We start from the raw sequence: 13896 nt of genomic DNA, 5'->3' as shown, positions 1-13896 counted from the left end.
CTTTTTTTTCCTTCTGAATTAAGACTGGAGGTAAACGTCACTCTCGCACCCAAAATATTTATTTATTCAGAGTATTTTTTTTTATCTTGCTCCTCAGCCAAAGCAGCTTACAAACAATCAGTTAAATATGACAGTCCCTGCCTGCTTGCAATGTAAAAAGGCACGGCACACAAGGAAAAAGCCATGGGGAGGGAAGAGGAAAAAATGAAATAGTCTTCCAGCAGTGCTGGCGGAATGGCCCTGCTTCCCCTCTCATCTCCCTCTGTTGCAGCCTGCTGGAATGGCTGCTGATGGTGGCAGGTGAGGGAGAAGGAGCCTTTTGGGGGATGGTCTCTCAGCAGGGCTGGTGGTAACCCTATACATCTCAGCTCAGAAGTACGCCTTATTGAATTAAATGGAATTGCAGCCCTGTATAAGAGGTACCCATGCTCAGGAGAACCTGTCCATGAGTTCCTGCATGAGTCACTGTTCTGAGCATGCCACCTGATCTGGAGGTCAGGGCAATGCCGCATGCAGAGTTGCAACAGGCAGTCTCCTCTGGAGGCAGGACAATTTCCTAACTCTCTGCAGCAGGAATGAATGACTGATCACATTTCTTTGGATGCGGGGAGATGTGGAGGTAGATTGGAAGAGAGCAGCGACTCATGCAGAGTTGCAGTACACACCCTCTTCTGTGGGAGGGTACTTTAGCCAGAAAGTAGCCTTTAAATTATTTATGCACGTGTTCACTGTCTCCTTTTATTTTTTGTTTTTGCTAGATGACAAAAATGCTTGACTTGCTGGAGGATTTCTTGGAATATGAGGGGTATAAGTATGAGCGCATTGACGGTGGGATCACCGGAGGATTGAGGCAGGAAGCCATCGACAGGTTTAACGGTACTTTGCTTTAGCTTCTCCATTAAGGATCCGAATTGTGCTCGAGTCTGTGGATTCCGGTTCTACAGAGCTGCAGCACTGGGGAAAGGTGTGTGTGGGAGGGGGGAAGCCAGAGTTTGGGAACACTGAAAGTTTCCATGATTTGAGGTCCTTCTCTGGGTGTGCAACTGACACATCTCTAGGAGGACTGTAAGCTTTATTGAAGAAGTAGTTAGCTAACTGGTTAGTGGCTGTTGATTAAGGGCACATTCCTGTGTAGACAGAAAAAGTCCTACAATCCTATGCATGTTTAGACAGAAAAAGTCCTACAATCCTATGCATGTTTAGACAGAAAAAGTCCTACAATCCTATGCATGTTTAGACAGAAAATGTCCTACAATCCTATGCATGTTTAGACAGAAAAAGTCCTACAATCCTATGCATGTTTAGACAGAAAAAATTCCTACACTCCTATGCATGTTCGCGCAAGAAAAAGACTTACAACTCCCACCATTCCCCAGCTGGGAGTTGTAGGACTTTTTCTGCCTAAACATGCATTGGATTGCACCCTAAGCAGGCTAGAGTTAAGATTTTCCACAGGAGTAGCTATGTTAGTCTGCTGTAGCAAAAAGGAGAAGACATTTATAGACTCGAGTCCACTTGCATCCGATGACTCAAGAGCAGGATTCCCCAACTCAGCACCCACCAGATGGGCTGGACTACAACTCCCATCATTCATGGAGAGCATGGCCCTTGGAGGCGGATGGGAGTTGCAGTCCAACCCGTCTAGGGGGCACCTGGTTGGGAAAGCAGCTCTAGCCAATTAAAATTTGTGCCACAATAGATGTGTTAATCTTTAAGGTGCCAGGAGACTCTTTGCTGGGTGAATTAAGAACACACTTACTTGATACCTGAGGCTTTTTTGGTCCGGGTGTGCTACTGTTACGAAATGAAAATGTTAAAGTTGGCCTTTCTTCCTGATCACCGTTATTTATTAGAAATTTACTTAGTTCAGGCAGGGGTGGGTAACATGCAAGACACATCTCCCCCCCACCCGTTGCAGCTATGGAAGGGTAAACAGGATCAATTTAGCTTGAGAAACCCCTAAATGTGCCCCTTTTACCCCTCTGTAGTGGTTTGCCACTGAAATGTTCAGTGTACCACCCACGTTTTTGCTGCCACCACTGAATCTGTTGGCGTGGCAGTGGCGGCAGGAGCGTGGATCGGGTGGGGGTGGGGAATCAAATGTGGCCCCCAGATTGCCCCAAGTTGTCCACCCCTGACTTAGGGTGCAATCCTATGTATGTTTAGACAGCAAAAAGTCTGGTAATTCCCAGCATTCCCCAGCTAGCCATGCTAGCTGGGGAACGCTGGGAGTTGCAGGACTTTTTTCTGTCTATAAACGTGCATAGGATTGTGCCCTTAGCTGTTTTATTTTAATTGTGTTTGAACTAATACAGTTTTCGTTCAGGCTTCCAGTTGATTAAGGTTTTGAAAGGGAGCCGGGGACTCTCAGGTGACCTTTCCTGGCAACCCTCAGTGGCGCAGCTGGTCCATTTGCAGTTCCTCCTTGTAGTTGGAGCTGGCTGGGGGGGCACAGACCAGATCACTGCATGACACCCTCCAGGCTCAGCCCTGCTGTGGGGCCCAGTTCCAGCCCTGCAGGATGTCTGTTTGATTGGTGTTCATTAGCCGTAGTATGCACAGTTTAATGTCTTGCTTCCCATCTGTAGCTGTGGGGATCAGATGTGCGAAATACCAGAAGTGGAGTTTCCCAAACGTTCACTCCAAATTAAAATGGGAGACACTCCCCAAAGATGAACTTCTAGAGTATGTAAGCCCGTTGCCCTGACTTTTCTTCATGAGCCCCTCATCTGGGAGTGGAGGGAAGCCATCCTAGATAAGAGCAGTGGGTCATGCAGAGGCGTGCCAGGCAGCCTCCTCTGAGAGTGAGCAATTCTATGTCTCTCTAATGTGAATGAGTATATGCTCCAATTTCTTCTGGAGGACAGACGTGGGATGTCTTTTCCAGCCCCAGCAGAAAGCTGGTGGAAAGGGGGTTTATTCAGAGACACTGCAGGCAGCCTCTTCTGCAGGTAGGATCCTTCAGGATCATCAGAGCTTTTCCTTATTTAATTGAACTACTCGTGACACACAAGCAGCCCACAGTTTGACAATGGTGCCCCTTGGGCTCCTAGCGCTGTCAATCAAAATACATCGTGCAGCCGTCCCGTCCATTCCTGCTCCATGAACGTTGCGCAGAAAAAAGGACAGAGGAAGCGGTGGGAAAACGCAGGAGGTTTGCAAGATGAGGATGAGGGGATGAGGGGGATGCATAGTCCCCCACTACAGTTCCATGACTGCGGAGAGGAAAAAGGCCTCTCGTATTGACTTAGCCTGCAATAAAATGAGCCCACCTGCGTAGCTGGATGCGTTCCTGCCGGGTTCCAAGCATTTCAGAAAAGGGTGCTTGGGTTGTCTGTTTCCCCCATGCCTGCATCTGGCCTTAACTCATCCCCTCTTTGTCCGCTCCTAACTAGTCTTGGCTCTTCTCTGTAGTTGGGAGCACTTCTTGGATGCTGCCGTCTCCACGTTGCCGTTACTAACCCTGCCCTCCTTCCTGTCTCTCCCCCTCTCGCCCTGCACCCTCCTCTGTCAATTTTGTCCTTCTCAGCTCCTGGAGCACAGCAGTTCTGCTTCCTGCTCTCCACCCGAGCCGGCGGTTTGGGCATAAACCTGGCAACGGCTGACACAGTCATAATTTACGATTCTGATTGGAATCCCCACAATGACATCCAGGTTAATTCTGTCACTTTTCCCGTCTGCTTTCTTCCCCTAGGTACAAGGGGAACGGAACCTCCGAACCATCCCTAGGTGGCCCCCTTCTCCTGGCCCCCCTTCTCCTGACCACACCCCTTTCCCCCAACCACCAATTGTTGGGCGGGTTCCCGGCTTTTGTGCCATTTGCCCCCTATTCCAAAAGTTTGAAACGCCTCTCCAAAGGCTCAATTAAAGCATTAAGAGCTTTAAGCTAAAATATGCCAGCATCTTTTGGCATTTTGGTCCTGCCTTTTTGGCCTTCAGCTCTGCCCCTTTTGTTTTCGGCCCCATCCACCACTGGAATGTGGCCCCCGAGAGCTTCTCCGCAGTGGAATTTGGCCCTTGGGTTGAAAGAGGTTCAGTCCCCCTGCCCTAGAGTAAACTACATCTCCAGTGATAATCCACTATCTTGCAATATTGCATGTATCCCATTTCCATTGCTCACCTCTTCCTCCAGCAATCTTGCTGGGGCCCCTCAATGCCCCCCACCTCAAAAAAGAGCTGCTGCCGTTTCCTGGAAATGCATGATTGTTCTTGAATCCACTTTCCCTTTTCTTCTTGTATAACTCTTCCTCTACCCCTTTCCACAATCAAGGATTTTGCATGGAAAGTGTCTCGTTTTCTTTCTTTTTTTTTTTTTTAAAGCATTTCACAAAAGCCAGCTGTGGATTTCTCTTTCCCCTGCTCCTATTTAATGTTGTTTCTGCAGGGGTTTTTAAAAAAATGTTGCTCGTTTTATTGGCGGTTTAAACATCAAGTTGGCTTTTTATAATGTATAATGTTGTACTTGTGTTTGTATTAATCAATGAAGAGTTTATTCTGCTTGTAAATAAACTGACAAAAGTCATTAGCCCATGTTATTAGCCGGCCTGCGCATACCTGAGTTAAGGACACAATACTATGCAAGTTTAGACAGAAAGAAGTCCTACAACTCCCAGCATGCACTGGGGCACCCATCAGAGTCCATACGTCATATGTGCATACTTGTGCGAATAAGCACAAGTGGAACAAAAATCTGATTCCATCAGTGAGCGGACAACAGAATGAAGGATGCCTGGCAATTTGTAAAACACAGATGGAATGAATTTAACAAAATCTGTACAACCTTACTTCTGAGTAGACATGCCTAGGATTGCACTGTTAGTGGATTGGAACAGTGTTTCAGTCAACCTGCTCTGAATGATCCTTGGAATTGTTTGGGTTTTTCTGTGAGTAGACAGGTCATGGGAGACTAACACCTCTGCAAGGCAGATAGCTCACTACAAGCGTCCTCCCCTGCCACTGATTTAATTTAAAGGACTTCTGTTTTTAATCGTGCAGTTCGACTAAAAAGAAAGCAAGAAAATACAAGGCAGCTCATGCAAAAGTAAAAATATAATCATTAATACAAAGTAATAAACAGCGATAAAGAGAAGAGTATAAATGGTAAAAGCAGAAACTTCACAAGTACCAATATCAGTAGCACTGCCTGATTCAAAGTTTGGGAGAATAATATTGTTGTAGGTACTAACCATGGGACCCTGGGGTAGGAATGTACAGATGGTGTAAAATCTGTTCCGTCTGTGTTTTGTGGATTGTCAGGGGCCTTTCATTCCGTCATACGCCCATCGACTGAATCAGACTTTTTTGTTTCCAAATTTGGGCAAATTCACATTTTTGCAAATTGTCATGTGCAAAAATGCGCAAATTCCCCCAAATGCCATTTTCACACTTTCCTATGGGGGAAATGCACATTTTTGGTAGGGTTTTAAAAAATGGCGCGCATTTTTGTACACCAAAAATATTGGAAAGTTAGAAAACTGGTCTGCAACTCCATGGAATCTGCCTGACAGGGTAAAAGCCCGCCTGCCACGGAATCTGCAGGTTGGATTCATGAAAATTTAATTCATTTGGTTCTGTTGCGGATTTCTCTGACATCCCTACACTGTGGAGGCCGTTTCTCCCACAAACTTGACCCCAGTTTTCCATCCAAATTCATACATTTCCGAAGAGAGGAAGGCCAGGATCTCTTCTCGATCATCCTAGAGTGCAGGACACAGAATAATGGGCTCAAGTTACAGGAAGCCAGATTCCGGCTGAACATCAGGAAAAACTTCCTGACTGTTAGAGCAATACGACAGTGGAACCCATGACCTAGGGAGGCGGTGGGCTCTCCCACACTGGTGGCGTTCAAGATGAGGCTGGACAGCCATCTGTCGGGGATACTGTGACTTGGATTCCTGCATTGAGCAGGGGGTTGGACTCAATGGCCTTGTAGGCCCCTTCCAACCCTACTATTCTATGGTTCTATGATTCTATGAAGTGCAAACAACAATGCACACAAAAAGGTGTACTTAAAAAAAAAAGTGTACAAAAATGCATATATTTTAAAAATATGAACCACAAGACAGCGTTATTCACTGCAAAATTGCTTTAAAAATGTGCATGTTCGCAAAGTGTGTGCACGTTTAAAAATGCCTACCAAAAAATGTGCACAAAAATATTTTGTTTTCCAAAAAATAACAAAAAACCAAAATCCAATGCAGAAACAATATGGGATGAACCTAAAAGTGAAAACAAGAGAACCTGAGTGAAATCGAGACTGAGAGATTTGCCCCTCCCTAGGCATCCTAGAAGCCACTGAGAAGACCCCATGTTCTCCCTGTCATCCAAGGCCTCCAGTGAAGATCTGAAGGATCAGTCAGGGTCAAATACATGGCTTGAAGGAAGTGGTCAGAATGTTCTAATCCAGGGTACTGTGCCTGAATTGAGCATGTACTCTAGGACCCATCTCAGAATCCTCTGGTTATTCTGTGACAGGCAGTCAGTGTGACAAGGAGAGAGGTTTTGGAAAATGCTTTTCCCATCTGAAAGGTGACCAGCACCAAGGTGAGGTTCTAGCTGCAGCTAGAGCACGTTTGAGATCTGTGCTTTCAAATCTCTCGTCTTCCAGCAGCACAGGGGTAGGAAACCTCTTTCAGCCCACGGGCCAAATTCAGTTTTGGAGAAGCTCTCAGAAGCCGCATTCCGGTGGTGGGCAGGACCAAAGGCAAAAGGGGCAAAAACACAAAAGTTACCAACCTATTTTAGCGTAAAGCTATACTGCCTCTAACTCAGCCCTTAGGAGAGGCATTTCAACCTTTTAGAGTGGGGAAAAATATGCACAAAAACCTGGAAACGACCAAATAATTGGCCCTTCTCCTTCTCCTTCTCCTTCTTCATTACATTTCTATACCGCCCAATAGCCAAAGCTCTCTAGGTGGTTTACCAAGATTGAAAACATAAAAAATACAGTATGCAGAAATTAAAAGCCATTTACATAAGAAACTTATGAACAGACAATATACACAAGAGAACATATATCTAAAACAACTTCAAACAAGCAATCTCAAGCCAACAACCATAACCGTAAGACAATCCATGATTAAAACGTATCATATGCTGCCAAATGCCTGGGAGAAGAGAAAGGTCTTAACCTGTTGCTGGAAAGATAACAATGTTGGCTCCAGGCAGGCCTCATCAGGGAGATTGTTCCATAATTTGGGGGCCACCACCGAGAAGGCCCTCTCCCTTGTTGCTGTCTTCCGAGCTTCCCTTGGAGTAGGCACCCGGAGGAGGACCTTAGATGTTGAGCGTAGTGTATGGGTAGGGTCATGTTGGGAGAGGTGTGCCATCAGGTATTTCACTTCAGGGGAAAGGAGGTGAAGCCAGGGGAAGAGGGCGTGGCCATCTGGGAAATCCCCAGGGCTGGATTTGGCCCCTGCTCTGAGTTTCCCGATCCCTGCAATAGTAGTTAAGGTGTTGTCCTCTGGATCTGGGGAGGGGAAAGAGGCGTTCTCTTCTGCCATTCTGAATTGTCTCGTTGCTTGCTGAATCATCTCAGGCTTTCAGCAGGGCCCACCGGATTGGACAGAATAAGAAGGTGATGATCTACCGCTTTGTGACGAGGGCCTCTGTCGAGGAGCGCATCACCCAGGTGGCCAAGAGGAAGATGATGCTGACGCACCTGGTGGTGCGCCCCGGCCTGGGCTCCAAGTCCGGCTCCATGACGAAGCAAGAGCTGGACGACATCCTGAAGTTTGGGACGGAGGAGCTGTTCAAGGACGACGTCGAGGGTGAGGCGGGAGAGCTGTGATCTGGTGCCCACGGCAGGGAGGACGGAACTGGGGCTGGCAGCAGGGTGGCATCAGTTGGGACCATACCAAGCCGACTCTGGCCCAGGCAGGTTCCACAGATGGGGAGCGTGGCTGTTGGGGTTGAACTCTGGGCCAGGTAAGACCACGGTGCCAGAAAGTGCTTGTTTTCCTCTTCCCTCCCAATGTGTTTTTTCTCTAGCCACCACGTCTATTAGGCGGCAAGCCTGCAAGCGGGGACTGTTGGTTTCTCAGTCCTTGTACAGCGCCTAGAAACCGTCTAAGTGCTGTATAGATCATAAATAAGCAATCTGGGGAAGCTGCTCAAAGGCAGCATGAAGAACAGGTCAGGGCAGGGCCGGTGTGGGGACTGGGCTAGCAGTGTGTTAATCCTGGCCGAAAGCCAGTGGCAAGAGGTGAGGTAGCTGGATCCTGAAGCACAGCAGGAAGGAGAGCTCTACGAACCAGGCAAGGGCGGTATTTATGCCAGGACTGGCCAATCCAGAGGCCTTATACTGCCGACCAATGAGAGTGTTGCACATATTTATACAAGGCTGGGAAAGGCTGTACTAAGCGAAGGCACTGTCACTGGCCAGGAGGTTCTTGGTTCCAGACACAGAGCCCCTGCCGGAAAGGGGAAATGGTGGGTTGCAGCGGAGGAGGCCTAGGCTTATTATTGGTGGCTGCCAACCCAGTGCCCAGAGAAAGGCTTGGCCCGATCTGGAAGTGCTTATAAAGATCTCATATGAGAGCCATCGCGTTGGACCAGGACTCGGGAGACCCAGGTTCTAGTCCCCACTCGACCATGGAGCTCCCTGGGCCAGTTACTGACTCTCAGCCTAACCTACCTCACAGGGTTGTTGTGAGGCTCAAATGGACTGTGTAAGGTGCCTTGGGTTCCTTGCAAGAGGGGAAAAGGCAGGATATAAATGCAATAAAAAAATAAAAAAAGGAGCCAATTAGAAGGCTGAACTGGGAACCATTCGGGGCCGGACTTTTCTCAAGGAGAAAGGACTTGAGTGAAGGTCAAACACCGGTTTGGCCTTGTAGGCTGGTTGAGGTTTCTCAGGAGCCACAGGGAGCGATGGAGGCTGACCGTTGGTCTGCTGAGCTCAGTGTTGACTGTGCTGACCAGCAGCGGCTCTCTAGGGTTTCCGAGTCCTTCCCTGACCTCCTGGAGATCTTGGGCATTGAACCTGGGACCTGTTCTGGGATAGCATATGGCTTTTCTGTCTCTGAAGGACTTGGGTTCTAGACCGGGGGTGCAGAACCTCAGGCCCATGGGCTGAATCTGGCCCTCCGGCATTCCCCAGCCGGCCACGCCCCCTTCCCCCCAGCCGCTGATCGTTTGGTGTTTTCCCGGCTTTTGTGCAGAGCCCCCCCCCCCTTTAAAGCTCCAGGGCTGAGTCGCTGGCACTGAGAGCTTTCAGCTGCAATATGCTGGCATTTCTGCCCCGCCCCTTTTGCCTTCAGCCCCGCCCACCACTGGAATGCGGCCCCCGAGGTCTTCTCCAAAATGGGATTTGGCTGAAAGAGGCTCTGCACCCCTGTTCTAGACGCACGGCAAGCATTTGAGCTCTTTGCTTTAGCTGGTCCATGCAGGGGGGTCTGTTTCTTTGGCTTGGCCCAATCCTACACCACACGCTGTGCTCCCCTGCTCACTCACTGCTCTCCGTCTGCCCAGGCATGGTCTCACAGGCCCAGCGAATTGGCATGCCTGAAGCCATGACACCTTTCACAGAGGCCCCAGCCTCCAAAGGCGGGACGGTGACTCCCGGCATGAAGAAAAAACATGGCGGCCCTCCCCCAGGTATGTGAAGGACAAAAGGCGCGCATGGCGTCCAGCCCTCCACCCCTTCTTGGTCCGGTGTCCGTTCGGCCCTCTTGCCGCCTTTTATCAGGGCAAGGCAAAGGGGAGGGCAGCCTCTTGTAGAACACAGCAGCGGGAGCAGATCGCTCTGGAAGTCTCACGTGGCCCCATCTGGCTGCACAAAAACTTGCCCCCACTTGAATTTTGGCCCCTCCCAATGCCGTGACACCAGACCTATTTCGTAGATGCATCTGAAGGAACTGGTTTCTCTCCCCGCTCGTCCGGCTTTCTTTCCCTCCCAGGCGACAACAAAGACGTCGAGGACAGCAGCGTGATCCATTACGACGACGCGGCCATCTCGAAGCTCTTGGACCGCAACCAGGATGCCACCGACGACACGGAGCTGCAGAACATGAACGAGTATCTCAGCTCTTTTAAAGTGGCCCAGTATGTTGTGAGAGAAGAGGATGGTGTGGTAATGTGCCAGCATCATGGATTTCCTTTGGTCTTCTGAATTAGCTGATTTATTTCAGGGTGTTTGTTTTTCAAAATGCCCCTCTGTGTCTTGAGGCGGCATGCGGCATACTCAAATCTACAGTTGTAGAAAACGGTTTCGGAAACCAACAGGATCAAAATAAAACGCCCCGATTAAGCTATCGAACAGAAACGGTGGTAACTTCCAGCCACCATCAGAATGTATTCATTGGCCTGGTGTTTGTTTGTTTCTTAATTTTCTAGTTTCAGGGAACCTTTCCTATGTGCGTACCAAGCAAGCCCTTTCCCATTTGCCATAGAAACTCTGTGTAGCAGAGGATTCTGGGAAGAGTTCTTGGCTGGCCAAGCCATTACATAGGCACGAGAGGCTCCACTTGACCCGAGAGCGTCCCCTTATCATCAGGCCCGGCTTCCGGTTGGAGTGCATGTCCCCCACCCGCCACAGCAAAGTGTGTTCTGGTGGGTGGCCCTCCCCTGGTGTGCTTATGTGCTGGCAGGAGGCAGCTTCCCCACTTTTTAATTACCCACAATACCCCATAGTGGCCTTGCGTCAGGGGCGCTGTGGGTAATTAAGACACCCAGATGCAGCTGCTGGCCATGGGAGAAGGCAGGGCCAGCGTCAGGTGCTGAGACCAGCCTTGCTTAGCAGACCACCCAACAGTCCCCCTTCCCCCCGGCTGCATGTTGTAAGGGACCATCTGTCCTACCCGTAACCTTCGCCACCATTACTGGTTTTCTCGTTGGGGAAGTGCTAATAAACTTCTTAGCAAACCTTCTGGCTTCCCTCGCAGGTCTCCTCCAGAGCATGTTCAGGATTTTCTGCAGTGGGGCGGCTGTAGCTGACATGCTGCTGTTTGATGCCCCCACTGCCCCTGATCATCTGTTGAGTGCTGGGGGTCACTTACATCCCCCTCCCCCAAGCTGCAAGGCTCCAGACTTCTGCCCCAAAGTCCGTCCCTAACCGTGCAGGGTAGATAAGACTGAGCTAACTGGAACTATTTGGGAAGCAGATTTGTGGTCTGCCCGGCATTCTGAGCATCCCCAGCTTGATTTTTGCTGCCTTCAGTTGAAGGATCTTAGGTAACTGGGTTGGACATTAATCCAGAATTGCATGCCACAGAGGGGTCTTCCCAGATCAAACTGCAACTAGTTTTTAAAAAACCTTTTCCCTAGATAGCATTGCAAAGAGGTCCACAAAAACTACAACCCTGCATGAGGGATGGAGAGATCTCTCAGTCTTGGTCTTGCTGAGATGGGCATTTTTTAAAGTCAAGCTTTTTCCTTCCTGTTTCCTAACAAGTCTGCCATTTCTTCAAAAATCCATAATGAAATTCATACTTTCTGTGCATTTCCCCAAATGCATGCATCTTTTGCTTGTATTTTTAAACATATGCATTTCCCCCAAGTCTTTTCCATTGAAGAAATGCCTTCTTTTGCCCACTTTTCTCAAATATGTGCATTTTGTGGGCACATTTCCCTAGTATGTGCATTTTGTGGGCACATTTCCCTAGTATGTGCATTTTGTGTGCATTTTTCCTGAACGATTTTTATCGGAACGGTTGGCATGCAGCTCTGTCTTGGCTTGCTGAAAGGCTTAGGAGGTGCAAATTGAGTAAGGGCGCAATCCCATGCAGATTTAGACAGAAAAAGCTGTAGGACTTGGTTTTCTGTCCAAACATGCATAGGATTGCACCCTAAATCTGTAAAACAACAACTTCAGGGAGTGAATTTCTCACCCAGTCCAACTCCACACCTCCATTTACATCTAGCTAAGGTTCCCGTTCTGGTTGCCCAGAGGTGAGTATGATTTGCCACCATCATCAGTTGTTGACATGCTGCCCTTGTGGTGTCTTAGCTCATTTGCTCAGCCCATCTCAAATGGTCTATCCTGTGGGTGCCTTTTTTTCCATTTTGCACTCTGCTCATAGCATGATGTCGGCTGGATTGCACAGGGCTCCCCCCTCCCCGCATGGCTTGGTGTGTTTTGTGACCACACCACAGGGGCACAGAGATCAGTATTGGTTCCTGCATCCAACATCCTGAGCATCTCCATTTTAAAAAATATAAACCCATGTTACTAGCCCTTAAGGGGGGCAATGGCAGCTTGAAAATGTATGAACAATGTTCAATGAAGTGCTGAAAGCCTGATGGGGCAGTGGGTGGTGGGGAGGGACTTAGTAGGACTTCACATGATCAGGGGAGGAGGGATTTAGTGCCTGGCATCATGCTTTCCCCCTCCTGATGCAGAATACTTTAAGCCAGTAAATCCCAAACTGCGTGCCATCATGTGAAATAAAATAATTAAAGGTTCCGGAGCAGCCTTCCCCAATCTTGTAGTCCAGATGTTTTGTACTGCAGCTCCCGGAATTCCTGACTATTGGCCATGCTGGCTGATACTGATGGCAGTTGAATCCCAAAACATTTGGAAGGCACCAGGTTGTGGCCTAGAGAGCTCAAAGCACCCTCCCACAGGGGAGGGTGCCTGCTGGGTGTCTGCATGAGTCACTGCCCTGGCCATGCCTTTTCCAGAGCAGCCTGTGCTGAGAGTAGCTGATTCGACGGTGTCTCTGCATTGGATGCGATTGGCTCACTGCCAGTTCAGAGATACCTCAGAATGACTTGCCCTTGGAGGAGGCTGCCTGTTGTTTCTCTGCGTGTGCCACTGCTGTGGGCTTCCAATCAGGAGGTTCACACAGAACAGGGATCCAAACTAAAGAGGGGCAGGCACCTCTGGGGGCAGGTAATTCTCGCCCTTAATTTTGGGAGTAGCCCTTTTCGGGAACAAGAGGGAAGTTTGATTTCCATGACTATATTCTGTTCTGTTCTTCTGGTGAGAGTCATAGGGGCCACAGAATGCAGCCCTGCCTTTCTGCAAGGTGTAGCGGTTCGAGTGTTGGGCTGGGACTGGGGTGACCCGGGTTCAAATTCCCGCTCAGCCATGAAGTTGACTGGTGGCTCTGGGCCAGTCACGGACTCTCAGCCTAGCCTACCTCGCAGGGTGGTTGTTGTGAGGATAAAATGGAGAGGAGGGATCGTGTACAGCGCCGTGGGCTCCTTGCAGAAAAAGGCTGGATATAAATTTAGCCGATAAATGACTCCGAAGGAGAGGGGAGTGTCCTGGTGGGACGTTGTCTCTCGCCTCCCCGAGCCCCGGGGCGGCGGCACTGCGTGCGCAACCCCTCGCCCTCTGCCGCCGTTGCAGGAGGAGGTGGAGCGGGAGATCATCAAGCAAGAGGAGAACGTGGACCCCGACTACTGGGAGAAGCTGCTGAGGCATCACTACGAGCAGCAGCAGGAGGACCTGGCCCGCAACCTCGGGAAGGGGAAGCGCGTCCGTAAGCAGGTCAACTACAACGATGCGTCGCAGGAGGACCAAGGTAGGGCCACTGTGTCGCAGGGTTTTTAAAAAAGCATTCGGAAATGCGACTCTGCCCCCTCATTCTGCTAACCGGGCTTGGCGTCAACGGTAGGCACGGGTGGGCATCTGTCGAGGGCCCGCCCCCCGCCAGAGGGGCCTGCGGGCAAGAGCCCGGGCGGTGCTCCTCCTCGTCGCCATCGCCACCTGCTTGTTCCCCGCCTCTGGCTGTGGCCCAGGCGACGGGGGCGGTGAGGAGGAGGAGCAGGAGACGCGTGGCCTCCCTGCTCCCTGGCGCCCTGCAAGGCAGGCCGGTGGCAGCAATGAGGAGAAAGAGGAGGAGGGGCCAGGGCAGCTGGTGACCGTGGCAGTGAGAAGGTGGGTGGAGGGTGCCTTGCCGGACGGCCCTCCCAAACCCGGAGCGAGTACCGCGCCCGCCTTCGCTGCCC

General features: G+C 49.9%; 1 protein-coding gene across 1 annotated transcript in view; it reads left to right on the top strand.

Moving 5' to 3' along the window:
* CHD5 (chromodomain helicase DNA binding protein 5) overlaps positions 1-13896 on the top strand; it is a 104242-nt gene that overhangs the window by 57339 nt on the left and 33007 nt on the right. Inside the window, exons 21-26 of the mRNA XM_084821682.1 lie at positions 759-876; positions 3530-3654; positions 7538-7769; positions 9472-9597; positions 9900-10072; positions 13295-13469. Of these exons, the coding sequence (XP_084677808.1) occupies positions 759-876; positions 3530-3654; positions 7538-7769; positions 9472-9597; positions 9900-10072; positions 13295-13469 (949 nt within the window). The remainder of the gene's footprint in view (positions 1-758; positions 877-3529; positions 3655-7537; positions 7770-9471; positions 9598-9899; positions 10073-13294; positions 13470-13896) is intronic.

The sequence above is a fragment of the Heloderma suspectum genome, chromosome 15 (genome assembly GCF_057233095.1).
Source record: "Heloderma suspectum isolate Gila_16-S chromosome 15, 16-S_ref, whole genome shotgun sequence".
NCBI lineage: Eukaryota > Metazoa > Chordata > Lepidosauria > Squamata > Helodermatidae > Heloderma > Heloderma suspectum.
This window is presented reverse-complemented; position numbering and strand designations above follow the sequence as displayed.